The following is a 25,381-nucleotide window of genomic DNA, read 5'->3' as shown; positions in this document are numbered from 1 at the left end:
CAACTGGCTTTTTCTACTATCAAATAGTACTCATTGTTCAACACTTTATCCATATTCAATCACAGTAAAGAAAGACAAGTGAGGGATTATGCTTACAGATCACTTTTATTTATTGGGGAGAAGCAGTGAACAAATACCAATACCTACAACAACAGGCCAGAGGGAAATACTCAAAAGAATATAATATACCCTTAAAATACAGGGTCAAAATCTAGAAAAATATTAAACAATATTAGTGTCCAACTCCCTCTTACCACTCTCCCATTGTAGCCAGGTTCTAGAAGGCCTTTCAAAAATAAGGTCCAGTGTCTCCAATGTGAGGTTAAAGATTGTATTTGCGAGGGTCACAATCTTTTAAGGGGAACTTTGAGAGCTCTGATGTAATTATTTATTAAAACGCGTAACAAGTGATGTAATTTTCTAAGGTATACAGCTTTGATAGGGGGTCAAGTCTGTTTCAAAAGCTGTGGTCTTCTATTTCATGGGCATGTGGACATGGACTCGGTTTCGCATTCACATACATGTATCAAATTCATATATCTGTCTGTCAATTTTTGCCCAAACGTAGCTTTTTTTCTCTTTTGTATCAGGGACTAAAATCCCTTGATGGGTTGGATTAAGAGTATCTGAAAATATTTTCCTATCCCCTTGCCTTGTGAGAAGCAAATACTCAAATTACATGAGGTGTCTGGTGACGTGACTTGATAGATGGAGTAAAGCCTAGTGCTAAACAGATACCATCGGTATCGCTCTAGTCGCTATAAAGCAAGGACCTGCTCGAGCATTTCAAAGGGTTAGTTACAAGTCTCAAAGAAATTCAGTCACAGCCCTGGGAAATCCATGAGCCAATGGCGCCATTATCATGGGAGCATAAATGGAGGATTACCCACAACAGGTAATAGTGATTAGGGACCTGTGAAAAAGCCCAACTGGAGGGCCATTTTATCCCAAAGATGCTAGCACGGTCCTGGTTATAGGTGAAGAATGAAGCACCAACTTTGAAGTTTGACGACAGTGTGGAAAATCATGTGACGTGGCCATGAATAGATTTTAACCCGTGCATGGTACCACAGGGTACAACCAGGGTGGAAATGGAAGAGACCCAGGACAAAAGAGTATTCATGATTTTAAACCATACAAGTTGCATTTTTAGAATTGGGTAATGATGGGACAGCCGTGCTCAGACGGGTTCTCATACAAGTTAAGAGGCATTCTTCTTCTCTGGTTTGCAATATGTTCCCCTTAATATCAGCGTCTTACACATGTTTGAAGTTTAGACACTTTTTGGCCATGTATAACTCACTTTCACTCATAGCTCAAAGTACACAAAATCACCTACCTGGAGAGTTATATTCCTTCAGTCTTTCTAAAACTTCAGAGTGCTTCAAGCCCTGTACTGGCAGAGAACGAACATAGCTTGCTCCATCCTTCAAAGTAGCCATTTTGCCAGCCATATCTTCCAAGGCATTATCTAACTGTTTCTGTATCTACATGAAAAAAAAGATTTGAAAATTAAGTTTAAAACATGAACTTTGGTACCCATCCAGCAACACGAGAATTAGCTCCTAAGCTCCTGAAAAACATTGCTCACAATTACAAAAAGATATACATTCAGTTTAAAACTTGTATTGGGCGCAGAATATTACAAGTGGTTGTTGGATGGTTTATAATGAAGGCTAAAAGTAGTGCAGAAAGTATTCCACAATTTTAACACAAATGTTTTGTATTCGTACCCAGAAATTAGACTCCTTTACTTAAGCCTTCCCTGGGTATTTCTTTGTGGCTTGTGCTGAAAAATTGGACCGTTTCTATTTTTTTTTTACTGTTGTACTTTTTTAAAGAATTTGCTTTAGGACACTTCTTTTAATTAATCGATCTGGTCAAATAGGATTCACATTTTGCTTTCACCTACCAGAGCATAGGGCTGTTAGTCAGCCCATAACAGCCCTAGGCTCTCTTGCAGTGTGATAAGATTTTGTCGGTCCACAGGAGTACAACCACCGAAAACAAAATGCATTTTAATGCAATGACTGATAGGTTAGCACTTTACGTTGCCCGGGCTTTGTTCTTTCCACTTTTTTATTTTTGTCATCCTTATATTTTTAAATAACGTCTTTATGTTGCAGTAATTCAGTGGCAATAGTACCGCTTCATGTACGAATAAGACACATTTTACTGTGGTGTGTATTAAAACTAAAATCGTTTTTTATATCTGTTCTTAAAAAGCTCAGCTATTGCATTGTTACATACAATGATTGATTTTCAATTGGATTAAATTCAATTAATCAATTTCTTTATTTGATCCGTTAAAACTACAGATCATAAAAGTAAAGAGATATAAGGTACATATAAAACAAGCATTTACAATGCAATAGGTCTCGCAGCATTAAAGTTTGAGTTATTGGCATTGTGTATGACAATACCAATAGTTATAACTTTTGCAAATGTGACACCTATAGCATTTGTAACGCAATATGTGTTGTACTTACGGGACTTAGATTTATTGATATTACCAATAATAATGGCTGTTAATATTTTTAATAATTAAAACTTAAATAAAAGTTATTGCAATTGAGTCGGTGGAAAGGTGAAGTGGGTCGTGTCCCCGAGTGATGTTGTGGTGTAAATGACAATGCCTTAACAATGTCTTCACTGGGGCTTAATGCAGCGTGCTTTCACACATAAGAGGCAGTATTTGTTTCTTCAGTAATGAACCATTACCTCAGAAGCTACTGCAGTTTCTGTGCACACCTTAGGGACAGCGAGCTCGAACCAGGGCCTACTGCAGCTTACCCAACTCCTGACAATGGCCCAGACACCCCTCCCTCTGCACTTCCTCATTCCCCTGCAGCCACGAACTTCTCTGCCAAATGGCGGACACCAGAGTCGCCGTTCTTTGGCTTTCTGTTTTCAAAGTAGTCAGACAGACTGTCATCACCAGTCCTGGTGTACTATCGCCAGCTCTGCCTGGCCCCGTCCTTTGGTACTCTGCCCGGTCACTCCCGATATATTAGTGCCCGCTCTGACCGCACTGTGCCGGTCCGGGCTTACCTTACCTTACGTCAGAATCCACAGTCCAAAGAACTCTCTCCGTGTCCCCAAGTAGCCAGGCTCGCTGTCTTGACAACTTGCACCCACTAACCCGGTGTCACGGCGTGGTTGAAGCACAAGTTACTACTTGTGTAACGATATATCTGTAAGAGACATTAGTTAGTGATAGATTCCTTACCTTAGAATATCTCCAGGCGTCAGACTGGATCCCGAAAACTTTTGCGTAGCAGTACCCTTGCGCGTGGGTAGGCGTTGTCTGCGGCTCCGCGTCAGTCGTCGGCGTCGTGGGCGCCGTGATGACGTCGTCGGAGTACTTAGACACAGCTTTTCCGCGCCAGAAGCGCAGAGCCATGCCAAAAACCAACACTGGTGCCATGAAACTAGGGCTCTGAAAGGGGATGACCTTAACCCTAGATATCGGTTCGCAGAACGGGGAGAATGGGTGGGTGGGTAAGGAATCTATCACTAACTAATGTCTCTTACAGATCTATCGTTACACAAGTAGTAACTTGTGCATCTGAAAGAGACACGTTAGTGATAGATTCCTTACCTTAGAATAGATACCCCAGCAATACCATCCCCGTGGTGGTGGGTCTGCGAACCAATAATCACACCAGAAAGTCCTGGAGGACGGAACGGCCTAAGTAGCCGTCCCTCCGGACTTGACTGTCCAGGCAATAGTGTCTTGCAAACGTGTGCAGCGAGGCCCACGTAGCCGCCTGGCAAATGTCCTGCAAGGGCACACCTCGGCCCAAGGCAGTTGTAGTGGCTGTGGCTCGAGTGGAATGAGCCCTCAGCCCAACATGGGGTTCCTTCTTAGCCAAGGAGTAACACGCCTGGATGCACAAGATAATCCACCGGGGGATGGTCCGCTTGTGCACCATTTTCCCTTTCTTAGCGCCCGCGTACCCAACAAAGAGTTGATCATCCACCCGGAACTGTTGTGTGCGATTCAGATAAAACGAGAGCGCACGTTTTGGGTCCAGACGATGGAGCCGCTCCTCCTCTCTCGAGGGGTGCGGAGGCGGAAGGAAGGTGGGCAACGTGATGGATTGCCCAATGTGGAAGGCCGTGACTACCTTGGGTAGGAAGGAGGGCCTTGTCCGTAAAACAACCTTGTCCGGATGGACTGAAAGGAAAGGAGGTTTACAAGATAGAGCCTGGAGCTCACTCACTCTCCTGGCAGAGGTGATGGCTACCAGGAAGGCAGTCTTCAAAGAAAGAAGGCGAAGAGGACAGTTGTGAAGTGGCTCAAAGGGAGCGCACATCAGAAAAGTTAGAACCAGGTTCAAGTCCCACTGAGGCATCACGAAGGGAACAGGAGGAAACGTATGAGTGATGCCCTTCAGGAATCGATTAACGATAGGGGACTTGAACAAAGAAGGTTGGTCAGGCAGCCTCAGAAAGGCTGAAAGAGCTGAAAGATAGCCCTTGGCAGTGCCCAGAGCAGAGCCCTGCTGGGCAAGAGAGAGAAGAAAGAGGAGAACCTCAGAAAGAGGGGCATTGAGGGGATCCACAGCCTTTGCTGTGCACCATGCCACAAATCTGTTCCACCTGCAGGCGTATACCGACTTTGTGGAGGGACGCCTGGCTGCCAGAATGATGTTACAGATTTCAGGAGGCAAGTCAAATGGCCTCAACTGTCGCCGCTCAATCTCCAAGCATGGAGGTGGAGACTGGACAGGTTCGGGTGGAGGACCGTCCCCTGCTGCTGCGACAGAAGGTCCTCCTGAAGAGGCAGACGAACCAGGGGATCGGCTGACATACTGAGTAGCTCGGGATACCAGTACCTTCGTGCCCAGTCTGGAGCCACAAGGATGACTTGTGCCCGGTCGCGCTTCATCTTCTTCAGCACTCTGGGCAGAAGTGGTATAGGCGGAAAGGCGTACAACAGACCGCAGCTCCACTCGCGACGAAAAGCGTCTCCGAGCGAGTGCCGCCTTGGAAATTCCAACGCGCAGAACTGATGACATTGCGCGTTCTCTTCGGTGGCGAATAGATCTAACCAAGGCTCTCCCCACTGCTGAAAGAGGCCTTGCGCCACGTCCGAGTTCAGACGCCATTCGTGATCCATCGAGCACCGTTGGCTGAGTTCGTCCGCCCTGGCGTTCAGAGAACCTGCCAGGTGTAGAACCACCAGAGTCACGCCCTGATGTTCCAGCCATTGCCAGAGGCGCAGAGCCTCCTGGCAGAGGGTCCACGACCCCACCCCGCCCTGTTTGTTGCAGTACCACATGGCGGTGGTGTTGTCCGTGAACACTTGCACTACACTCCCTTGGACAGACAGGAGGAATGCCTTCAGTGCTAGACGAATCGCCCGCAGCTCCAACAGGTTGATATGGAGCCGGGACTCCGCCGGAGACCAGAGGCCTCTGATCTCTGCCTCTCCCAAGTGGCCTCCCCAGCCCTGGAGGGACGCGTCCGTCACACCTACGTGCTCCGGTTGGGGAAGGGAGAGGGATCTGCCGTTGACCCAATCGCGGTCCGTGAGCCACCACTGCAGCTGTCTCGCAGTGCCCTCCGAGATCAGGACAAGGTAGGACAGGTTGCCCTGTTGCTGGGCCCACTGAAACTTCAGGTCCCACTGCAGAGCCCGCATCCGCCACCGTGCGTGATGCACCAGAAGGATGCAGGAGGCCATCAGCCCCAGAAGCCGCAGCGTCAACCTGACCGAAACTCGGGATAAAGGCCGGAAGATCGGAATCAGAGCCTGTATATCCCGAACCCGCTGCTTGGGCGGGTAAACCCGAAACTGCGCCGAGTCGAGAACCGCTCCAACCAGTCGTCTAGGTAGGGGAAGACTGAAACCCCTAACCTGCGCAGGTGAGCTGCGACCACCGCCATCACCTTTGTGAACACCCGTGGGGCGCTGGTAAGGCCGAAGGGGAGCACGGTAAACTGAAAATGCTCGTGGCCTACCGTGAACCGCAGGTAACGCCGGTGGGCCGGCAGGACGGGGATGTGGAAATACGCATCCTGCAAGTCCAACGCTACCATCCAGTCTCCTGGGTCTAGGGCAGCTAAGACCTGAGCCAGAGTCAGCATTTTGAACTTCTCCTTCCGGAGGAAGCCGTTGACGTTCCTCAGATCCAAGATAGGGCGCAGGCCCCCTTTGCCCTTCTTGGGTACCAGAAAGTAGTGGGAGTAGCAACCACGTCCTACTTCCGACCCAGGAACGCGCTTGATGGCCCCCTTGGCCTAGAGGGCCGAAACTTCCTCCTGCAGGAGCCGCAAATGATCCCCGATACGCGGTGGTGTTGCAGTGGCATGGCTTGAGGAGTCGTCTCGAAGGGGAGGGAGTAGCCCCTCCGGACGATCTGCAGCACCCACCTGTCCGAAGTGACAGTGCGCCAGTGAGAGTGGTGATGGCGAACCCTGCCTCCCACTGGCGTCACATGGGCCGAAAAGCAAGGACAAGGAGGGTTTAGAGGTGGATGCCGCAGGAGCAGGTGTGGACTGACTCCGCCTGGTTCCCCGACCGCCTCCGCAGCGGTTTCCACGTCTGCCGCCGCGCTGGACGACAGTCTGCGGCGAGTGGCTGGCAGCACGTGTGGGGACGCCCCTTCCCTGGCCACGAAAGGAGCGAAAGGCACCCATTTGCTGGCGCGGGCCGAGAGGCCCAAGGACTTGGCCATAGCCCTGGAGTCCTCAAAGCGCTCAAGCGCGTGGTCTGCCTTGTCGCCAAAGAGGCGACGGCCATCGAACGGCATGTCCATAAGGGTGTTCTGAACATCTGCCGAGAAATTGGCGGATCTCAGCCAGGTGTGGCGTCTCACCGCCACTGTTGAAGCCATCGCTCTGCCCAGCGAGTCAGTAGTATCCAGCCCACACCTGATGGAATACTTGGCTGCGTCCCGGCCCTCCACAAGGGCTTGGCCGAGCTTGGCCCGTACCTCCAACGGGCACTCTGGCAGCACTTCCGCCACCGTCTCCTACAGAGATTGGGTGTAGCGGCCCAAGAGGCATGCGGTGTTGGAAGACCGCAGTCCCAAACTAAGGGATGAGAATATCTTCTTTCCATAATTCTCGTACCTCTTGGATTCCCTGTCCGGCGGGGCCGTCGGGAATGCGGTCTGGGGATTAGAGGCCTGGATGACCAGACTCTCGGGGGTGGGGTGGGAGGACATGAAACATGGGTCGCCCGGAGCCGGGCGGTGTCGTCTGGCCACGTTCCTATCTACGGGCGAACCCGTAGCGGGCCTGGACCAAGTGCCCAAAAGAACGTCGGTCAAGGCCTCATTAAACGGCAGCAGAGGCTCCATGGAGCATGACTGCGGCTTAAGGACCTCTGTGAGGAGGTTAGTCCTCATGGCCGTGACGGGGAGCTCAAGGTTTAAGGCCTTGGCAGCCCTCGTCAACACCACACCATAGTAATTGTATGAGTTCGGTTCATAGAAGTAAAAATCTCCAAACGGCGTCGGGTGCGGCACCGATAGGCGTCCCGACGTCGGAACTGAAGTAAGGGAGGTATCGGGGACGGCGCCGCCCGAGCACGGCGCCGGAGGTGACACCACACGGACCGACGCCGGGGGGGTCGTAAGGTCCACCGGTGACGATCCGGAGCCCGAGGAAGGCCCAGCGGCGCCGGGCCCGCTATTCCCTGCGGCGCCGGGCCCGAGGGTACCGGCGGTGTCGGGATCGTGGGGCCCTGCGGTGCCGGGCCCGAAGGCGCCGGCGGCGTCGGGGCCGAAGCACCCAACGGCGTCGGGGTCGAAGCCCCCGACCCACTAGGGCCCCCAGACGGTTCCGCTGGGCCCGGAGGCGCCGTGGAGCCCGTCGGAGGAGAAAGGGACCTCATGGCCATGAGGAAACGCTCAATCTCCTCCGGCGTCGCGTTCAGCCCAGGGACCGGAGGGTATGGGGCCGGACGCGGCGCCCGCAACTCCCGAGGAGCCGCGTGGGCGGTGTCACCCGAACCCCCGGCCGCATTGCGCGAGCGTCTGGGGGAGTCAGAAGAGCGATAATGCCTCTTAGACTTCTTGTGTTTCTTACCTGACGACTTGGACCCGGAGGAGTGGTGCCGACTCCCGGAGCTTTGACGGCTCCGTCCCCGCGACCTGTCCCTCGACCTCCCGTGGGACCGGGACCTCACGCGGCGCGGGGCTGACTGCCGGAATTCGCGGCGCCTGCGGGACCGCTCCCGCCTGGCTTCCCTCGAAAGGGCCCGACAGTCGGGGCAGGCCACGTCGTCGTGGTCGACGCCCAAACACGTCAGGCACAGGCGGTGAGGGTCCGTGACCGACATGGTGCGGTCGCACTCGTCGCAATGCTTGAAGCCGGGCATCCCTACGGCACCGTCGGAGTCGTACACGACTTCGAAATGGATCAAAAAGATCACCAAAAACTTATTCAAAAATTGACTAGGGAACTGCTCTTTCCAGATCTGTGCTGGCTGGCGCGGAAAAAAGAAGAAGAAGAACTGACGTCAGCACGCGGAGGCGGCGTCTAAGTACTCCGACGACGTCATCACGGCGCCCACGACGCCGACGACGGACGCGGAGCCGCAGACGATGCCTACTGACGCGCAAGGGTACTGCTACGCAAAAGTTTCCGGATCCAGTCTGATGCCTGGGGATATTCGAAGGTAAGGAATCTATGACTAACGTGTCTCTTTCAGATACATTTCCCAGAGCAACCGGCTCATGCCAGTTAGCAACTGCTGCCTTTAACCACGTGATGCGCGTGCACTGACTAAAACGAAACCAGTGGTGGCGGGGCGGGCCATAGCAAAGCAATTTCCACGCACAGCAGAGAGCCCGAGGGAACACGAACCCAAAACACACAGCATTAGTTTCAAATCGCAGTGTCAGAAGGGTGGTCGCTAAGCCTCACCTAGCAGTCTATGGGCAGCTGAAACCTCTGGTGGCTGCGGTCTCCTCTCTGGGCTCCGGCAGAGGCCGGCTCCTTGTTTTGGCCGCGGGTGTGGTGAAGCAGCTGTCAGCCTGCGGGTGTCCCCAGCCCTCGTGGTCCGCTATTTGCTGGTCCGCCCGCTCTGGAGTCTGTTGTTCGTCCTCTTCCCCGGGCGGGCGCTGCACCGGGGGCGGGGCCTGGCGGCGGAGTCCCGCTCTACACGGACTCCGAGGAAAGCCGGTCCTAACGCTGCTGCCGCTGCGGGCCCCGACGATGACAGAACCCTGAACCGCAACTCCCCCCGCTCCGCTCCCCACCTCACGGATAATTAGAACAACGCGCGCACGCACCAGAGGAGCGGAGGCAAGGGAGCGAGAAGACACGCTGAGATGAGGTAGGAGATGTGTGTCTGTAAGCGCCGGGGGTTCTGCGTGTGAGTGTGTGTATGCTCGGCGGGGGGGGGGTTCTGTATGTGTGTATGCGCGGCGGGGGGGGTAGGGCTGTATGTGTGTTGTGAAGAGCCTGCCGGAATCGGAGCGCGTGTTCATGCGCGCGACCTGATCCGATTCCGGCAGGCTGCGTGCGCGTAACAGTCTCTTGTCCGCTCTGCCTAGTCCTTGAAAGCAAAAAGGACTGAAACGATTACAATAGACTCGCTCTGCAATCGCATGTGCGAGACCTAAAAAGCACATTCAAAATCCACAGAAATATAAGATACATGTAAAACTCTATTAAAATGACGCAGGTTACAATCAAATACATCTTGGAAGTTAATGAAGCGAGTAAGAAGCATTACATAATCTCAGGTCCCCGAGATCCCTTGGGAGTAATAAATAAATAAATATCCCATAAAAATATCATATGAAGGTGTAAAAGTAATTATAATGAATTAAAAACAGCATCAGCATTAATCAATCATGTACCTTTTTAAGGTGACAAAGTGGAATTAGAACACCAAGATAGCGGTTTTAAGATTATTCAAGGGCATTGAGGACCTCATCGTTCCTTCTCTTTAGACAAGCTAGTAGGAAGGCAGCTATCGCAAAACAAGTAAACGGATCATACAGTTTATTTAAAAACAGTAGAGCAGGGCGACATTGCCTCATTATGAGTTTCTTTACAATTGGGAGTATAAATCTCAATCGTGCCCTCTCATAGAAGTCACAGATAATAGAATATATGAAGATCAGACTGCTATGATCCCTTGTCCCAGGGGCATGGCAACAGGTCTGTACTTATGTGCCTCTTTGCAGGAAAGCCTAACATCTGTTCTTCTGTACTTTTTTGCCGGAAAGCCTAACATTAGTGGGATCAAATGTAATCTAAATCTTAACAGAATGTATATGTGCTGGCCATTTCCTATACTCTGTAAGTAAGAATAGTTCCCCTCTAATATTGGAGGCGACCGATGGTACAAAATCACTGATTTCTTTAAACATTCTTCTTTCTGTCGCTCATAACTTGGCTTTGAAAAGAAAATAGTCTTCAGCTTTTGCTTCGAAATTGATTTACACTTACTGGGGGTGGTAAATAGTTCCTCCATACCCAAGTCAGCCAGCTTTGTCCTCACGTACTGGAGCCATGGAATTTTCCTTGTAGGCAAATTTTAATTAGGATCTGGGTTAGGTTTACTGTATCCCAACGCCATATAGAAGGCCACAAAAGCAACGGAGCAATCTTAATAGTATCTGTAATGTAAGGTAAACCGGATTTAAGATGGCAAAAATAATTTGAACACTAACTGGGGGGAGAAAATACTTTCTTGTAGAATCTATCCTCCAAAATATGATGGTAGGGTACTGGAGCCATAACCCATATACCTGCCCCATACGTTGCTACTGAAAATGTCTTTGCTTGGTATATCTTGCTTATGATGTTGTATGTTTTTTCAACAATCATGACATTTTGTATAACATCATTGATAACATCATTTCTAACATCCCTGATGACATATTAAATTACACAATTGACGAAAGCACTATGCTTGGTGAGGCTGAAAGCCATAGTTCCTTAGGGCATATTAGTTAAAAAAGTTATGTTTTGATTGACATTTTCACCCATCTATAAAGTCCCTTTAGCCTTTGTTTTTTCAGTGAATTTATACGTTTTTTATATGCAAATTAAGATACTACCACCATACTCAACTACAACGTCCCTTTAACCTTTCTTTTTTTCAGTGAATTTCTAGTGTCTTTTTAACGTAAATTGATATTTTACTACCATACTTTAGTATATCAACCAGGCTCTGCTGCCCCTTGGTCCGTGCACTACGCGGAGTTGGGTGCAGGACTTGGCCTGTGGGCACGCCATGTGCCCAATCCCAAGTGGTCACCAATACCCTCATGAGCGCCCCACCTATCAGTTGCGGGACAACCCCATGGCCGAACACCCGAAGGTCCTAAGCAGTTTTACTTTTGCATATTGTCGTGGTGGCTTCGCTGGACATCACGGAAAATAGCATGTTTTAATTTTGTTGTAAACGTATCTAGGGCTCTAGTGTAATTTTCCCGATTCATGCCCTTATATAGGTAGCCCAAACTCAAAAAACAACGGAGAGTTTGCTCTACATCAGTTAGGCTGAGCCTTTAAACATAATAAACCAAAAGATATGCCAGAACTGAGATATTGATTTAACCAGAAGGTTTTGTTCATAAGTTAGAAAAACAGATTCCAACCTACGCTTTTGCTAGTTAATAGCGATTTATTCAATTATTTTCAAAAGGGAATTTTTAAACAATTTAATACATTTTTTACAACACTACACCAATATTTATAAAGCACTCATTCACCTAGTCATCCATATCACAAGCATACAAAATCAGGCATCCATATGTACACAGAATTTCAAAGGGATCACAAAGGAAAAATAACGACACAAAAATTTAGAAAAGGAAAGACAAAGAAACAAAGGCTGCTCATATAATATTCATCTGTGATATACCATATATCTATACATATATACAAAAATTGGAGATTAATCGTAAACAACTTCGATGATGTCACACATTGTATATACACATGTTCAGGGTCTCGGAATTCACAGTTGTTTGAATTTTCAGTTTAGAGAGAGCAGCACTCTGCAAGGGGCCTACGCGTTTCGAGTCCTATACAATGAAGGGACTCTCATCAGGGCCGGGGAAGTTATCCTACTGGTCTGCAAGGCCACTTCACAGGTGTAGAACACTGGGATGCGGGCAGTCGCGCTCACTGGGGGGTGACGAAGTTACACTTGTTTATTCCAACGGACCGGGTAGGTATAGTCAAGAATGGAGAACCCCAGGGTAGAGCCCAACTGGGTGAGAAGTACCTTAATCGGTGGAGCTTGGTGCTCAAACAGCACAGCGTCTCACTTGAATTAGGACGGATGCTGGCAAGTTTTCTATGGGCTCCTGAGGGGATTAGTCTCCTCGCATCAGTCGGCGTCTCCGGATGCGCGAAGGATCAGCGCTCCGGAGACGCCGACTGATGCGAGGAGACTAATCCCCTCAGGAGCCCATAGAAAACTTGCCAGCATCCGTCCTAATTCAAGTGAGACGCTGTGCTGTTTGAGCACCAAGCTCCACCGATTAAGGTACTTCTCACCCAGTTGGGCTCTACCCTGGGGTTCTCCATTCTTGACTATACCTACCCGGTCCGTTGGAATAAACAAGTGTAACTTCGTCACCCCCCAGTGAGCGCGACTGCCCGCATCCCAGTGTTCTACACCTGTGAAGTGGCCTTGCAGACCAGTAGGATAACTTCCCCGGCCCTGATGAGAGTCCCTTCATTGTATAGGACTCGAAACGCGTAGGCCCCTTGCAGAGTGCTGCTCTCTCTAAACTGAAAATTCAAACAACTGTGAATTCCGAGACCCTGAACATGTGTATATACAATGTGTGACATCATCGAAGTTGTTTACGATTAATCTCCAATTTTTGTATATATGTATAGATATATGGTGTATCACAGATGAATATTATATGAGCAGCCTTTGTTTCTTTGTCTTTCCTTTTCTAAATTTTTGTGTCGTTATTTTTCCTTTGTGATCCCTTTGAAATTCTGTGTACATATGGATGCCTGATTTTGTATGCTTGTGATATGGATGACTAGGTGAATGAGTGCTTTATAAATATTGGTGTAGTGTTGTAAAAAATGTATTAAATTGTTTAAAAATTCCCTTTTGAAAATAATTGAATAAATCGCTATTAACTAGCAAAAGCGTAGGTTGGAATCTGTTTTTCTAACTTATGAACAAAACCTTCTGGTTAAATCAATATCTCAGTTCTGGCTTATATAGGTAGAACTTATCATATCCTTATATAGGCATAAGAATCATAACCATATTTAGGCACAGCCAATGCAGTCCAAATACGGCATGGCTACTTCCACTAAGCTCCTAGAGTACAACGAGTTCTTGAAGACAACCAGCCTTCAGCAGTACGGGACTTCCCCCTGCTTCAGTATTGATTTGTCCCACAACTCCTGGAGCGTGTAAAGAACTTCAAGTTTTTAGTGACATTATTATGTCCACCCTTAAGTCAAACTCAGCACCTTCCAGGTATAAGTGTACCCACATCTGCCCTAGCAAACACACGGTGGTTTGGAGCAGATCGACTAACTACTTGCCCGACGCCCTTCTGTAGCGAGTGCCGAAGGAAGCCGAGGCTCCAGCTGACGCACTCAGAGAGACGCTGTCTTTTCTCCTGCCGAGAAATCTAGCTCCAGTGTTTCCCTGCTACCCTTGCGGGTACTGGGAGATCGAGTCCTGAGAGAGAGATACAAGACCTCCTTCATTCTATAACCAAGGTACGGAGCGGATTAGACCTAGAGAATTTTTGGCAGAAACTATTTAACTCAAGCTACACCACACTTACTTCTTCCCTTGTACTAGACTTAGGATAGGTACCTTGGGGTAGGCGTATTTTAGATGCACCAGTTGAGTACTTTTAGTCATTATTTATCATTGTATGTAAATCGTAAAATCGTAAATCATACGTTCTTATATAGCGGCTTTCACCGTAAGGTCTCAAGGCTCTTGCTTTGGGAACCCGTCCTGGCCTTTCCCTGCGAGATTACCCCTACTGGGCATCCCCAAGGTGAAGACCAGGCATCCCATTGCGGTGGGGTCGTAGTGGAGATTAAGCAAGCTATTGCCCAGAGTTGCAGAGTGTGAACCCACGATTCGAGTAGGCACCAAGGCGAGAATTATCGAGTCCGTGGACATTTTGAGCTCAAGGCCCTGCCGCGTCGGGGATTGAACCCTGGTCCAGGGTCGGACTTCTGCGTCAGGGACTGCCTCCTCTAATCGGTGAGCCACAATTCTCCATGTATGTATTTTATCTATTTTATGTATCCTATGGCTTAGAAACCATATCATGCTTTTACAGTATTATTTCATAATACTCTTTTTACTGTACGCACTTTACTTCATAGCAAGTATTACGATTGTTGCAATTAACTTCTCTTGCATGAGAAAGAAGACTGCTCAATAAATGACCTTTTTTAGGTCTCGCGACCTATCAATGCGCGCAAGCGCATTGAGCGGAGCGAGAATTCATGTCTCGAAAATCCTCGTCAAACCAAGGCTTCGTTCCTGCGGTTTTCTTGAAGTTCATGTGAATCACGTGAGCAAACAAGCATGCGCATTCACGGCCAGCCCAGCACATCAAAGGGCTACTCCTCCCCTAATTATTCATGGCCGGCCACAGGCCGGCCGTACTTTCAGTTTCCCAAAGGCTTCTCCTCCCCTAATTATTCATGGCCGGCCACAGGCCGGCAGTACTTTCAGTTTGCTTCTCTTCACCAAAAGTTTGTCCATTCATCTTTACTTTATTTTTTGGTCAACCGCAGCTCTGTTTTTTACCAGCCCTAAGCAGTATGAATATTCTAGGCATTAAATCTCAGTAAGCCTTAAGACATATTTAATGAGTGCTTGTTTTGCGAGTTTATTATTTCTTACTTATGTTTTCAAAATATTCAGCCCTAGGCACCAGAACCCGACATCAAAAGTGGGCAGTCGAACCAGAGCAGCTTCCCCTCTAGCAAATGTGATCTTGGCTTCCCGCTTAAGGGCGGGTATACACTTCATCTTGTCCTTATTCAACCCTCGCATGCGTCTAGTCAGTTTCAGGAGGGTGAGTCTAGTACCCCCCATTAGACTTCACGCAAGAGAGAGGGCTGATATCTCTAGCTCAAAGAAACTCGCGGTCCACTTAAGGTATCCGTCATATGTTCTCCCTTGAAATGGAACGCGGGGCTGTTCATGATTACTGAACCCTTGAACCGGAATCCGACTCGGTTTTGTAGTGGTATTTCCTTATGTTCCTGTCTGTCCGGCGGCCTCCACTGTTGCTGTGCTGTTTGTGATCGCCTTTGAGTGACAGCTGAGCAGGGCTGGTACATTTTGCCCCATCCCCCACCGCCGCCGCCACCGCTGCTGAACATAAGCAGAGCCTTGGGGAGGGCGCCAGCTGGGTCTCTGGGATGTAACAACGGCGCTGCATTCCAGGCTCAGGCAGGGCAGGCCTTCCTCTGGGAGCACGCACCCGGGGCTTGTAGAGCGGGCCACCAAACTGGCCATTCATTTGAAGTTTCGTTCCCTTTCCACAGCGTTGCAACGCCACTACAGATTTACCACACCTCGCTCGAGGTTTCACTGTGTTAACGTATTTGAGAATCTGAGTCCTACACGCGATCCACGGCTACACACCTCCTCTTAGTTTTTCAGACCACATCTCCCTCTCATGTTCTCCCTTGAAATGGAACGCGGGGCTGTTCATGATTACTGAACCCTTGAACCGGAATCCGACTCGGTTTTGTAGTAGTATTTCCTTTTGTTCCTGTCTGTCCGGCGACCTCCACTGTTGCTGTGCTGTTTGTGATCCACGTGGAGGCGGCCGGGTGGGAGGTGTCAGCCAGGGTGGGAGATGCCTTTGAGTGACAGCTGAGCAGTGCTGGGACATTTTTCCCCATCCCCCACCGCCGCCACCGCTGCTGAACATAAGCACAGCCTTGGGGAGGGCGCCAGCTGGGTCTCTGGGATGTAACAACGGCGCTGCATTCCAGGCTCAGGCAGGGCAGGCCTTCCTCCGGGAGCACGCACCCGGGGCTTGTAGAGCGGGCCACCAAACTGGCCACTCATTTGAAGTTTCGTTCCCTTTCCACAGCGTTGCAACGCCACTACAGATTTACCACACCTCGCTCGAGGTTTCCCTGTGTTAGCGTATTTTTGAGAATCTGAATCCTACACGCGATCCACGGCTACACACCTCCTCTTAGTTTTTCAGACCACATCTCCCTCTCCTTTTTCATGCAGAAATGCGCCCGTGCCTTTGCGTGGCTGTAACCTAAGTGGAAAGTAGGGGCTCACACTCGCTTCTGTCGCAGCCTCTTTAGTTCACCTCTAAGAACCACACACACAACCACACATACGCAACCCACACACACAACCCCAAACATCCACACACACCCACACACAACCCCACCACCATACACGCATACAACCACTCACACATACAACCACTCACACATACAACCACTCACACATACAACCACTCACACAACTACACACACAACCGCACACATACAAACACACACATCTGTCGCCCTCACTCTATCTATTGCCCTCACTCTCTATCATTCTATCTATCTATCGCCCTCACTCTATCTATCGCCCTCACTGTCTATCTATCGCCCTCACTGTCTATCTATCGCCCTCACTGTCTATCTATCGCCCTCACTGTCTATCTATCGCCCTCACTCTGTCTATTTATCTATCCCCGTCACTCTGTCTTTCTATCTATCGCCCTCTATCTATCTATCGCTCAACCACAGCATCACTCAGGGGCACCACAGCATCACTCAGCACCACCACAGCATCACTCAGCACTACCACAGCATCACTGGTTCAAATATGTTCTCTCAATGTTTGAAGACTTATTGCAAATGTCACAAAAAAAATATATTTCACTTCTGTTCTTGGATTTTAGTCACTGAACATAATCTTCACAACAGTTATTTACAAAAGTTTAGGCTATTGCCATTAAAAATTACAATCACTTTTATTTAAGTATTATTTAAAAAAATTAAAAGCCAATGCTAATTGTAATATCAATACATCTAAGTAAAGGCAATACAAAACATGTGACATTAAGAATACTTAAAGTGTCACATATGCTAAAGTTAAAAGTATTGGCATTGTAAATCACAAAACATAAATATAAAATGTCATTTACAAAACCAATAGCTCCAACTTTCCTACTGCGAGACCTATTGGCAACGCCAGTGCTTGTATTGAAAACGCCCGTCTATCAATTTCTCTGCAAAAACCCTGGTAAAACGAAGCATGCACGATTGACTGAGTGAAATAGCCATCTATTGTTTCCGCGACTGAAGATATATTTCTTATTCTTGGGGAACGAAGTTGTCATGTTATATGGTTGTCAGAAACTAATCCCTTCTTGTTTATTCGAGAAAGTTTCTAGTGACCTCTGAGCTAGCTGGCATTCACAATTAAGTCGAACATACTCAATAGAGACCTAGTCGACCTCAGTCCTACGTCTAAACTACCGTTTATGTTATTCCAATGCGCAGAGCCTATTGGGAATATAGGAACTACTCTACAATTTGATCCCAGGGGGTTCCCTCTGCAACACTACTCTTCCTACACCCACCAGGCACAGGAGGTCAGGGTGCCGTGCCCCCTTACTTTTTGTTCCCTAGGACATGGGGAACAAGTTTTAAAACGGCAGCAACATTTCATTCAGGCTGTGGATGGCCAATCAGATCGCGTAATTATAGCTCACGGTACTGTAGTTAGACCATGTTTGCATAGGATAATGATTTTTTGGTTTGCTAATAACTATGGCACAATTTGACAACTATTCACTAAACGTTACCAAAAAAAACAAGGTTCACTTGCCTCAGCTCTTTTCTGTAAAGTGTCCAGTGGTCCTTAAAGCTGAGAAGAGGGGAGAGGGGGGGGGGGGGGGGGAGTTTTTTCCATCGGAAGGTTAAACAGTACTACAGCCAAAACAGCTGAAAGGAATTACACCAAATTTGGCAGAACGCTAGATCTGTAGCCAGAAAGCGTGCTATTTGCGATTTGGTGTAAATCCATTCAGTAGTTTTAAAGAAATGAATGTTCAAAGTTTTAGGACATTTTATGCTGCACTAGTACTGCAGGACCAGCAGATCAAAAGATAACAATCTGATTGGCTGTCGTCAACATCTACAAAGATGTTACGGGAGCCATTTTTGGAGTTGAGGACTCAGTCCCAGTTCCTGAAGAAAAATTACAACAATATAAAAGGAGGAGACAGAGTAGGGATATCCCGACCCCCTAGACCTGATGGGGTGGTCTAGAGGCATCAGATTAAAAAAAAAAAAAATCTCCTTTGTACTGTAATACAAAAATGAAAACATATAAAGGCTGGGTCACCATTTTCAAATATAACTTTCCTGGAGGGACACTGGATGGTTTAATCAAATTTGGAAAGGGGCATGCTTGGTTCCCCTCCCCCACGTTTACTAGTCCCTGGGGTCCCCCATCTCCCTAGGTGCCATCAGTGTTATAAGGGGTCCCGGGACCACCTCCCTGGTACTGCAAACACATCACTTAATATGGGAATAGGGGGTGCCTGGCCCTGCCTCCCCAACTCTATTCTGACCGCAAATGCCCCCATCTCCCTAGGGTCACCTCTGTTTGGAGGGGCCCTGGGACATCGAAGCACTAGGCTGCGAGGGGGGTGGCAATGTTGTGCGCCTCCACATTGTGATGTGCTTTCCTGCTCCCCATCACGGAAGGGGTTGAGACACACTGCACTTACACTCCCTCTGCCCACAAAGTGGGAATTTAGCAGAAAGAAATAAAAAGTACACATCAGCATGGGTGTGGGCTCCGCCAGGATGCTGGTTTCTGGTGAAGGGAGGACCTGGCCTGGCAGGTTGGGCTGGACCTCTCTTTTGAGGAGCAGGGTCAAGACTGATTTGCTTAAGGCTGGGTCTAAACTGGGGTGGCATAGTGAGCAAATGAATGATAGATTTAACACAGATCTCTTGACTGGGGGGGAGGGGGGGTTGTTTGATTTTATTCGCATTCCGTCCATCATTGTGTGTACTAGTACCACAGCTAGTGATTCCACTCCACTATCCGTAGAACACTGATACTGGAATGCCAGATTGCGCACGTTGGAGCAACCCCACTAGACCTGGAGAAACCAGACCTTATTAGAGGTGCTCATCGATAAAATCCTGCTCTTCATTCGTAACACTTCGAGCACAGCACACGAAGGTACGAATCACCTAAAACGTTACATCACCAACCTTTGACCTCCTGGTCTTAGACCCAGCTCTCCGCCCGTGCAGCTCCGCTGACTAAGCCTCCACGCTGATGCCCTTTCCACCTCCGCGCCTGGCAGAGGTTCGAGTCAGCTGTGTCCCATTTCCCTCCCCTTCCCCCATTTAAAGGTGACCGCTGGTGCGCCAAAGGCAAGCCCGTCTGTGCCCCAACGGTGACCAGCGCCAGGGACCCTGGATCTCAGACCTTCCACCGCTACGATCCAGCTACCTATCCTCGCACTCAGTACCGGAAGGAACAACAGCTGCAGACACCGAACACCACCCACGGCCAGTTCTCATGTCGACACTGACAACATTCCTTAACCATCCACAGCACCCCTACAGCCTCCCCACCCACACCGGATGCCCACTCCACAGAAGCCCTAAAGTGCATCCTCCTCAACTGCGCTCCCTGCACAGATACGCCATAGAGATCTGGGACCTCCTCACTACCCTCTCGCCAGACATCACCTTCACGGAAACCCCCAGCACAAGCGACTCGCTCTACAACACTGAACATCTTCACTTCCAGATCTGTACCAGCCCCAGAACCACACTACGTGGCGCCCTTGCTTACAGACCCTCCTGGGTCTCGTGCTCCTTTCACCACTCCCATTGTCGACCTCATCGCGTCCGACGTCATTGCCTCCAGAGACAACATACTCATCAGAGACCTGAACTTCCACCTCGACAACCGAAGCGACCCCGACTCCACCGTCCTCCTGGACAACATCACCAACCTTGGACTGAAGCAGCTCGTCACCACCCCCACCCACAAGGCCGGACACATCCTCGACCCAATTTTTGCAGGAAGGGCCAACTTCCACTTCAGCCACACTTTGCAGCCCTTCTGGAAAGACTGCCACTGCATACACTTCTCTTTCAGCACCACCAGCGCACACAAGCCCCCCCCCCCCCACCATGAAGGAACTGGAGCAAGGCCACAGAGGGGCACCTCAACTCCACCCTCGACCCCCCTCCGCCACGACGGACGCCAACTCTGCAGTCACAGAACTACACTGTTGGATCATCAGCTGCGCAGACAAACTACCACCCCTCCGCCACACAGACAGAGAACGCCCCCTGAAGGCCCCCTGAAGGCCACCTGGTTCACCTCCAGGAAGCCAGACGCTCCTGCAGACGTCTCGAGAAACGATGGAGAAACAGCAAAACCACGAAGACCAGACGGTCTACAAGCATGCCATGACAGAATACCACCAGCTCATAAGAGCCACCAAGAGGACCTTCATCCGGAATAAAATCCTCGCCAACACCGGCAGCCCGAAGGAACTCTTCAACATCATCCAGCACTTCACCAAAACTCCTCCGAAGTCACAGACCTCACACCGTCCCAGGAACTTTGCAACAAGCTTGGCTCCTACTTCCACCTGAAAATGAAGGTCCGCTACGACACCTTCAACAGACAGCAGAAACCACCCTCCCCTCCAGCAACAACAGCCAGCCCGCCATCACCACCTGGACACCTGTCAACACAGAAGACACCACCACGACCATGAAGAGCACCCACTCAGGAGGCCCCACAGACCCCTGCCCGCCTCACATCTTCCACAGAGCCACCGCCACCATTGCACCCGAACTACGCCGCACCATCAACGCCACCTGCAAATCCAGTATCTTCTCCGATGACTGGAAGCAGGCTGAGGTCAAGCCTCTCTTCAAGAAACCCTTGGCTGACCTGACAGACATGAAAAAATACCGGCCCATCTCTCTCCTTCCCTCCGCAGCCAAAGTGACAGAGAAATTCGTCAAAGCCCAGGTGACCACCTTCATCGAAGAGAACGCCATCGAGACCCCTCCCAGTCCAGATTCTGCAGCAACCACAGCACTGAGACAGCCCTCCTCACCGCTACAGACATCCACAGGTTACTTGACCAGGGTAACACAGCAGCCCTCATCCTGCTAGACCTCTCCGCAGCCTTCAACACTGTCTCGCACTGCACTCCTGGAACCAAACTCCACGACGCCGGCATACGGGGAACCGCCCTTGACTGGATCTGCTCCTTTCTTGCAGGCAGAACTGAAAGGATCAGGCTCCCACGCTTCATCTCCAAACCCACATTGATCAACTGCTGAGTCGCCCAAGGATCATCGCTCAGCCCCATGCTCTTAAACATCTATATGGCCCCCCCTCGCTGCCATCTGATGACAACCAGTTCATCCTCTCCCTCACGAAGAACCCTGAAGACACCAGACTCAGCTTCCAGCAAAGAATGAAAGACGTTTCAGCCTGGATGAGCAACAGCTGCCTAAAGCTCAACTCTGAGACGACAAAGGTCCTCGTCCTTGGACCCTCCCCCTCCGCATGGGGCAACACCTGGTAGCCCCCCTCCCTCCGAAACCCACCCACCCTGACGGACCACGCCCGGAACCTCAGCATCATCCTAGACTCCTCCCTCACCATGACCTGCCAGATCAACACCTCCACCTGTTTCAACTACCTACCCGGCCTCTGCAAGAACTTCAAGTAGATCCCACCCGAAGCCAGAAAGACTGTCACTCACGCACTCATAACTAGCAGACTGGACTACTGGAAACACTCTACACTGGAATCAACACATCCCTGCTACACAAACTCCAGACCATCACGAACACAGCAGCCAGACTCGTCCTAGGCACCCCACGACATGAGCACATGACCCAACACCTATGCGACCTCCACTTGCTCCCCGTCGAGATGAGTAACCTTCAAGCTACTCACCCACGCCTACAAATCCCTCCAAAACATCGGACCTAAATACCTCAACAAAAGAATCTCTTTCCACGTACCCAAAAGAAACCTCAGCTCCGCCGACCCCGCCCGAGCAGAGAGACCCTGCACATCCTCAGAATCAGAGCAGGTGGAAGAGCCTTCTCCTACATCGCAGCCATGCCCTGGAATGAGCCCCAGCCAACATCTGAGGTTCCCCTACCCTGAACACCTTCAGGAGAAGCCTCAAGACCTGGCTCTTCCGCTGACCCAGAGCTGCACCCACTGATTGATTGACCAACGTTTTAACAGTATCACACTGTTTTGCTTTGCCCGCATAGCAAAACTGGTACAGATTGCTAAATAAGCCAAGAGAACCAAATGTGCACCAGGCTAAAATAGGTAAAACATCTCTTGTGGGGGACCAGAAAAACAGAAAAAAGTGCACAATTCAAAGCCTAATTCGAAGCAACAGACTTTAGAGTTGGGCTAGGTATGTAGATGCTTTCCCCCAGTAATGAACAACGAAAAAGCTGGCAGGAAATAGGAAATTAAACTAGACTAATCATCACTGGAGAAGAAAGGCGTCTGAGATATTTCATCACCAGTAGAATTTCGAAACTATTTAAGTGTGACTTTTAGGATGTGGAACAAGTGGAGCTTGCTTGTGTCTAAGATGTGTGCATGTGATAAACGTCTTTTTTTAAAAAACGGTTCTAAAGAGTTTCCCAATTTCTCTTGTGCACTGCGAGATGGAACTATTGAAAGTAAAAAAGAAAGAAAGATAAACATTTTAAGTGCTCAGAGTTTAACACACGGGTTCATATGTATGCGGCCTGTACATGCAAGTATGAAGATTCGATCTCCAAGACATATTTGGGCCTGTGCGGATTTGTAACCATTCCCGTACCAGGAGGTTTTTAAAACATAATCACACATCTTTTCTTATTTCAATTATAGAAGCTAGTGCTTATGTGTTTTTGCACCACTATAAGTCTACTTTTCAATGAGACAATTGCTTCCTACATAAACTAAATTACAGATGTAAATAACTTTATGGCGACAGTGCCAAGTCTATTTGCGGCGTTACAGCTTGGCACACTACGTACTAGAGAAAACAAATGCCGAGGCTCTGCATGAAGCAGAGTCAAAGAAGATTACTTAGATGCAATGAACTAGAGTAAACCCGATATTCAGCATACAACCCAGATTGTCAGATGTTTTCTTATCATAATGTGGAAATACTTTTCTACTAAAGCAGCGAAGAGCTAACATTGTTAAAGCAGATAGTGAACACCTCTGGACCAGCAGGTGATTGAAGAGAAGAGTATTAGCGCTAAAAGAAGTCTGCTTCTCTTCACAATGCTTTAGAGATATGTGTATAACTAGGTACACTTAAGTAGAAATAAACTCGTTTTTCTTGCAAAAATACACGTAATTTGTATTAAAGGTCCACCAATTTGAGGAAAATTTTCTGCAGGATTAAGTGGAATCAAGGAATGCAAAACGGGGATGACAATAGTGTGTGAAAGGGGTCCAGGTCACGAAAATGTTTGGAATACCCAACAAATAGAATTCTGAATTGGATGGTTCCCACAATGAAAAAAACAAAATTGCCCTACAAAAGAAAGAAGCAAGTATGTTTTCAGGTGGTATTGGGTATAGGACACACTTATCAAGGAGTTGAGGGGCACTTCCACAGTGAAAAATATTTTCCCTTTAGAGGAAAAATCTAACATAAGTAATAAAGCAAAGAATCCAAAACGGTCAGTCTGCAGATAATCCACTCAGGTTTGGTTTAGGCTTGCCTCCTGAAAATCTACAAGTGTCATTCCAGGACATTCAGACATGTATGCACCCACTCACAGATCAATTCAGGTACTCATTCACCCACTCACAAACCCACTGAGCGACTCTCACACACACACTCACAGACCCACTTAGAGACTCACACACACTCTAAGACCTACTCAGCCATCCATTCACAGATGGACTCAAGACACTCCGGTTCCCATTCACAGATCCACTCAGACTGGCACACCCACTCACCTACCTATGCAGCCACTCACACACCCAATCTCAAGGGTTACAGGTAGGAAATCAACATTTTTAAAATGTCAAAATTCACTGGGGAAAAACAAAGGTTACAGGGACATTATAGTTAGGAAATAGAACTTTAAAAAACATAAAAATTCTCTGAAAAAACGAAGATTAAAGGGGTGTTATATTTAGGCTCAGATTTCACTTGTAAAAGGCCATAGAAGTTCAGCAGTTAGTTACCTGAGATAACTATAACTTATGCCCCCGCAATGCACTGTTTATGAACTCATATATTGCATCACTCATGGCATGGCAATTGACATTATTGATGACATCTCAAATGACATCACTGATGACGTCATTCACAGAACAACCTACATATCCACTCACCCACCTACTAATCACCCTCATACAACCTCTAATACAAACTCACAAACCTACTCAAATACCTATTCACAGACCCATACAACTACTGACACACACACACTCACAAGGCAACTCATACAACCACTCACTCACCCATACAGCCACTCACACACCCATACTGCTACTCACACACCCACAAAAATACTCCCACACAGCCTTTCACACACCCATACAACCACACACATACCCATTCTTAAGCCACTCCCACATCCATTCACACATCCCAAAAAACAGTTGCATACCAATTCACACAATACAATCACTCATGTGCCCACTCACTCATCTATACAGCCACTCATACAAATACCTAATGTGCAAAACAGCCACTCACACACCCACGTACGTACCCATACACCTAGTCAACCAGCCTCTCACTTATCCATACATCCACTTGCACTACCAAGCACTCACCCATAGAGCCATTCACACAGCCACTCACTCATCCATACAGCCACTCACACACCCATAGAGACACTCACACACCAAAACAGCCAGGCCCACGCTCAAACACTGCACTCAGATGACATACATAAGAAACAGTATCACTCATCAGTAGTACAAAATGAAATAGGAATTTAACTTGTGGAGTAGCTTAGTATAGTTCTTCAAGTCTCAAAAACATTTACAAAACACTAACACTCACTGGATAATGTCGTCACTGACCAGATCATGAGTGATGTAATATGGGAGGTCATAAGCAGTGCTCTGCGGGAGCGTAAGTTATAGTTAGATCAGCTAACTACAACTGCTAAATTGCTATGGTTTTGTGCGAGTGAAATCTAAACCTAACTATAAAGTCCCTGCAAAACACACAAGATGATCGACGGAATGTTGCACAATGGCAAAACATTCACCCCCAGTCACAGATCTGGGTTTAATCCATCGTTATTTTGCTCACCAAGCCACCCCAGTTCAGACATGGCCATATGCATATCAGTCTTGACCCTGTGCCTCATAGGAACAGTCCAGCCGAACTGCCAAGCCATGTAT

At 48.6% G+C, this 25,381-nt stretch overlaps 1 protein-coding gene across 4 annotated transcripts in view; it reads right to left on the bottom strand.

Moving 5' to 3' along the window:
• Positions 1-25,381, bottom strand: part of SGPL1 (sphingosine-1-phosphate lyase 1) — a 490,430-nt gene that overhangs the window by 343,181 nt on the left and 121,868 nt on the right. For all 4 annotated transcript variants that reach the window (XR_015295917.1, XR_015295918.1, XR_015295919.1 and 1 more), the window contains exon 4: positions 1,340-1,487. Coding sequence is in view for 1 of the 4 variants with exons in the window: in XM_086922046.1 (XP_086778172.1) it covers positions 1,340-1,487 (148 nt within the window). In the remaining 3 variants the exon portion in view is untranslated. The remainder of the gene's footprint in view (positions 1-1,339; positions 1,488-25,381) is intronic.

The sequence above is a fragment of the Lissotriton vulgaris genome, chromosome 5 (genome assembly GCF_964263255.1).
Source record: "Lissotriton vulgaris chromosome 5, aLisVul1.2, whole genome shotgun sequence".
NCBI lineage: Eukaryota > Metazoa > Chordata > Amphibia > Caudata > Salamandridae > Lissotriton > Lissotriton vulgaris.
The sequence above is the reverse complement of the archived record's forward strand: the minus strand, read 5'-3'. Positions and strand labels throughout refer to the sequence as shown.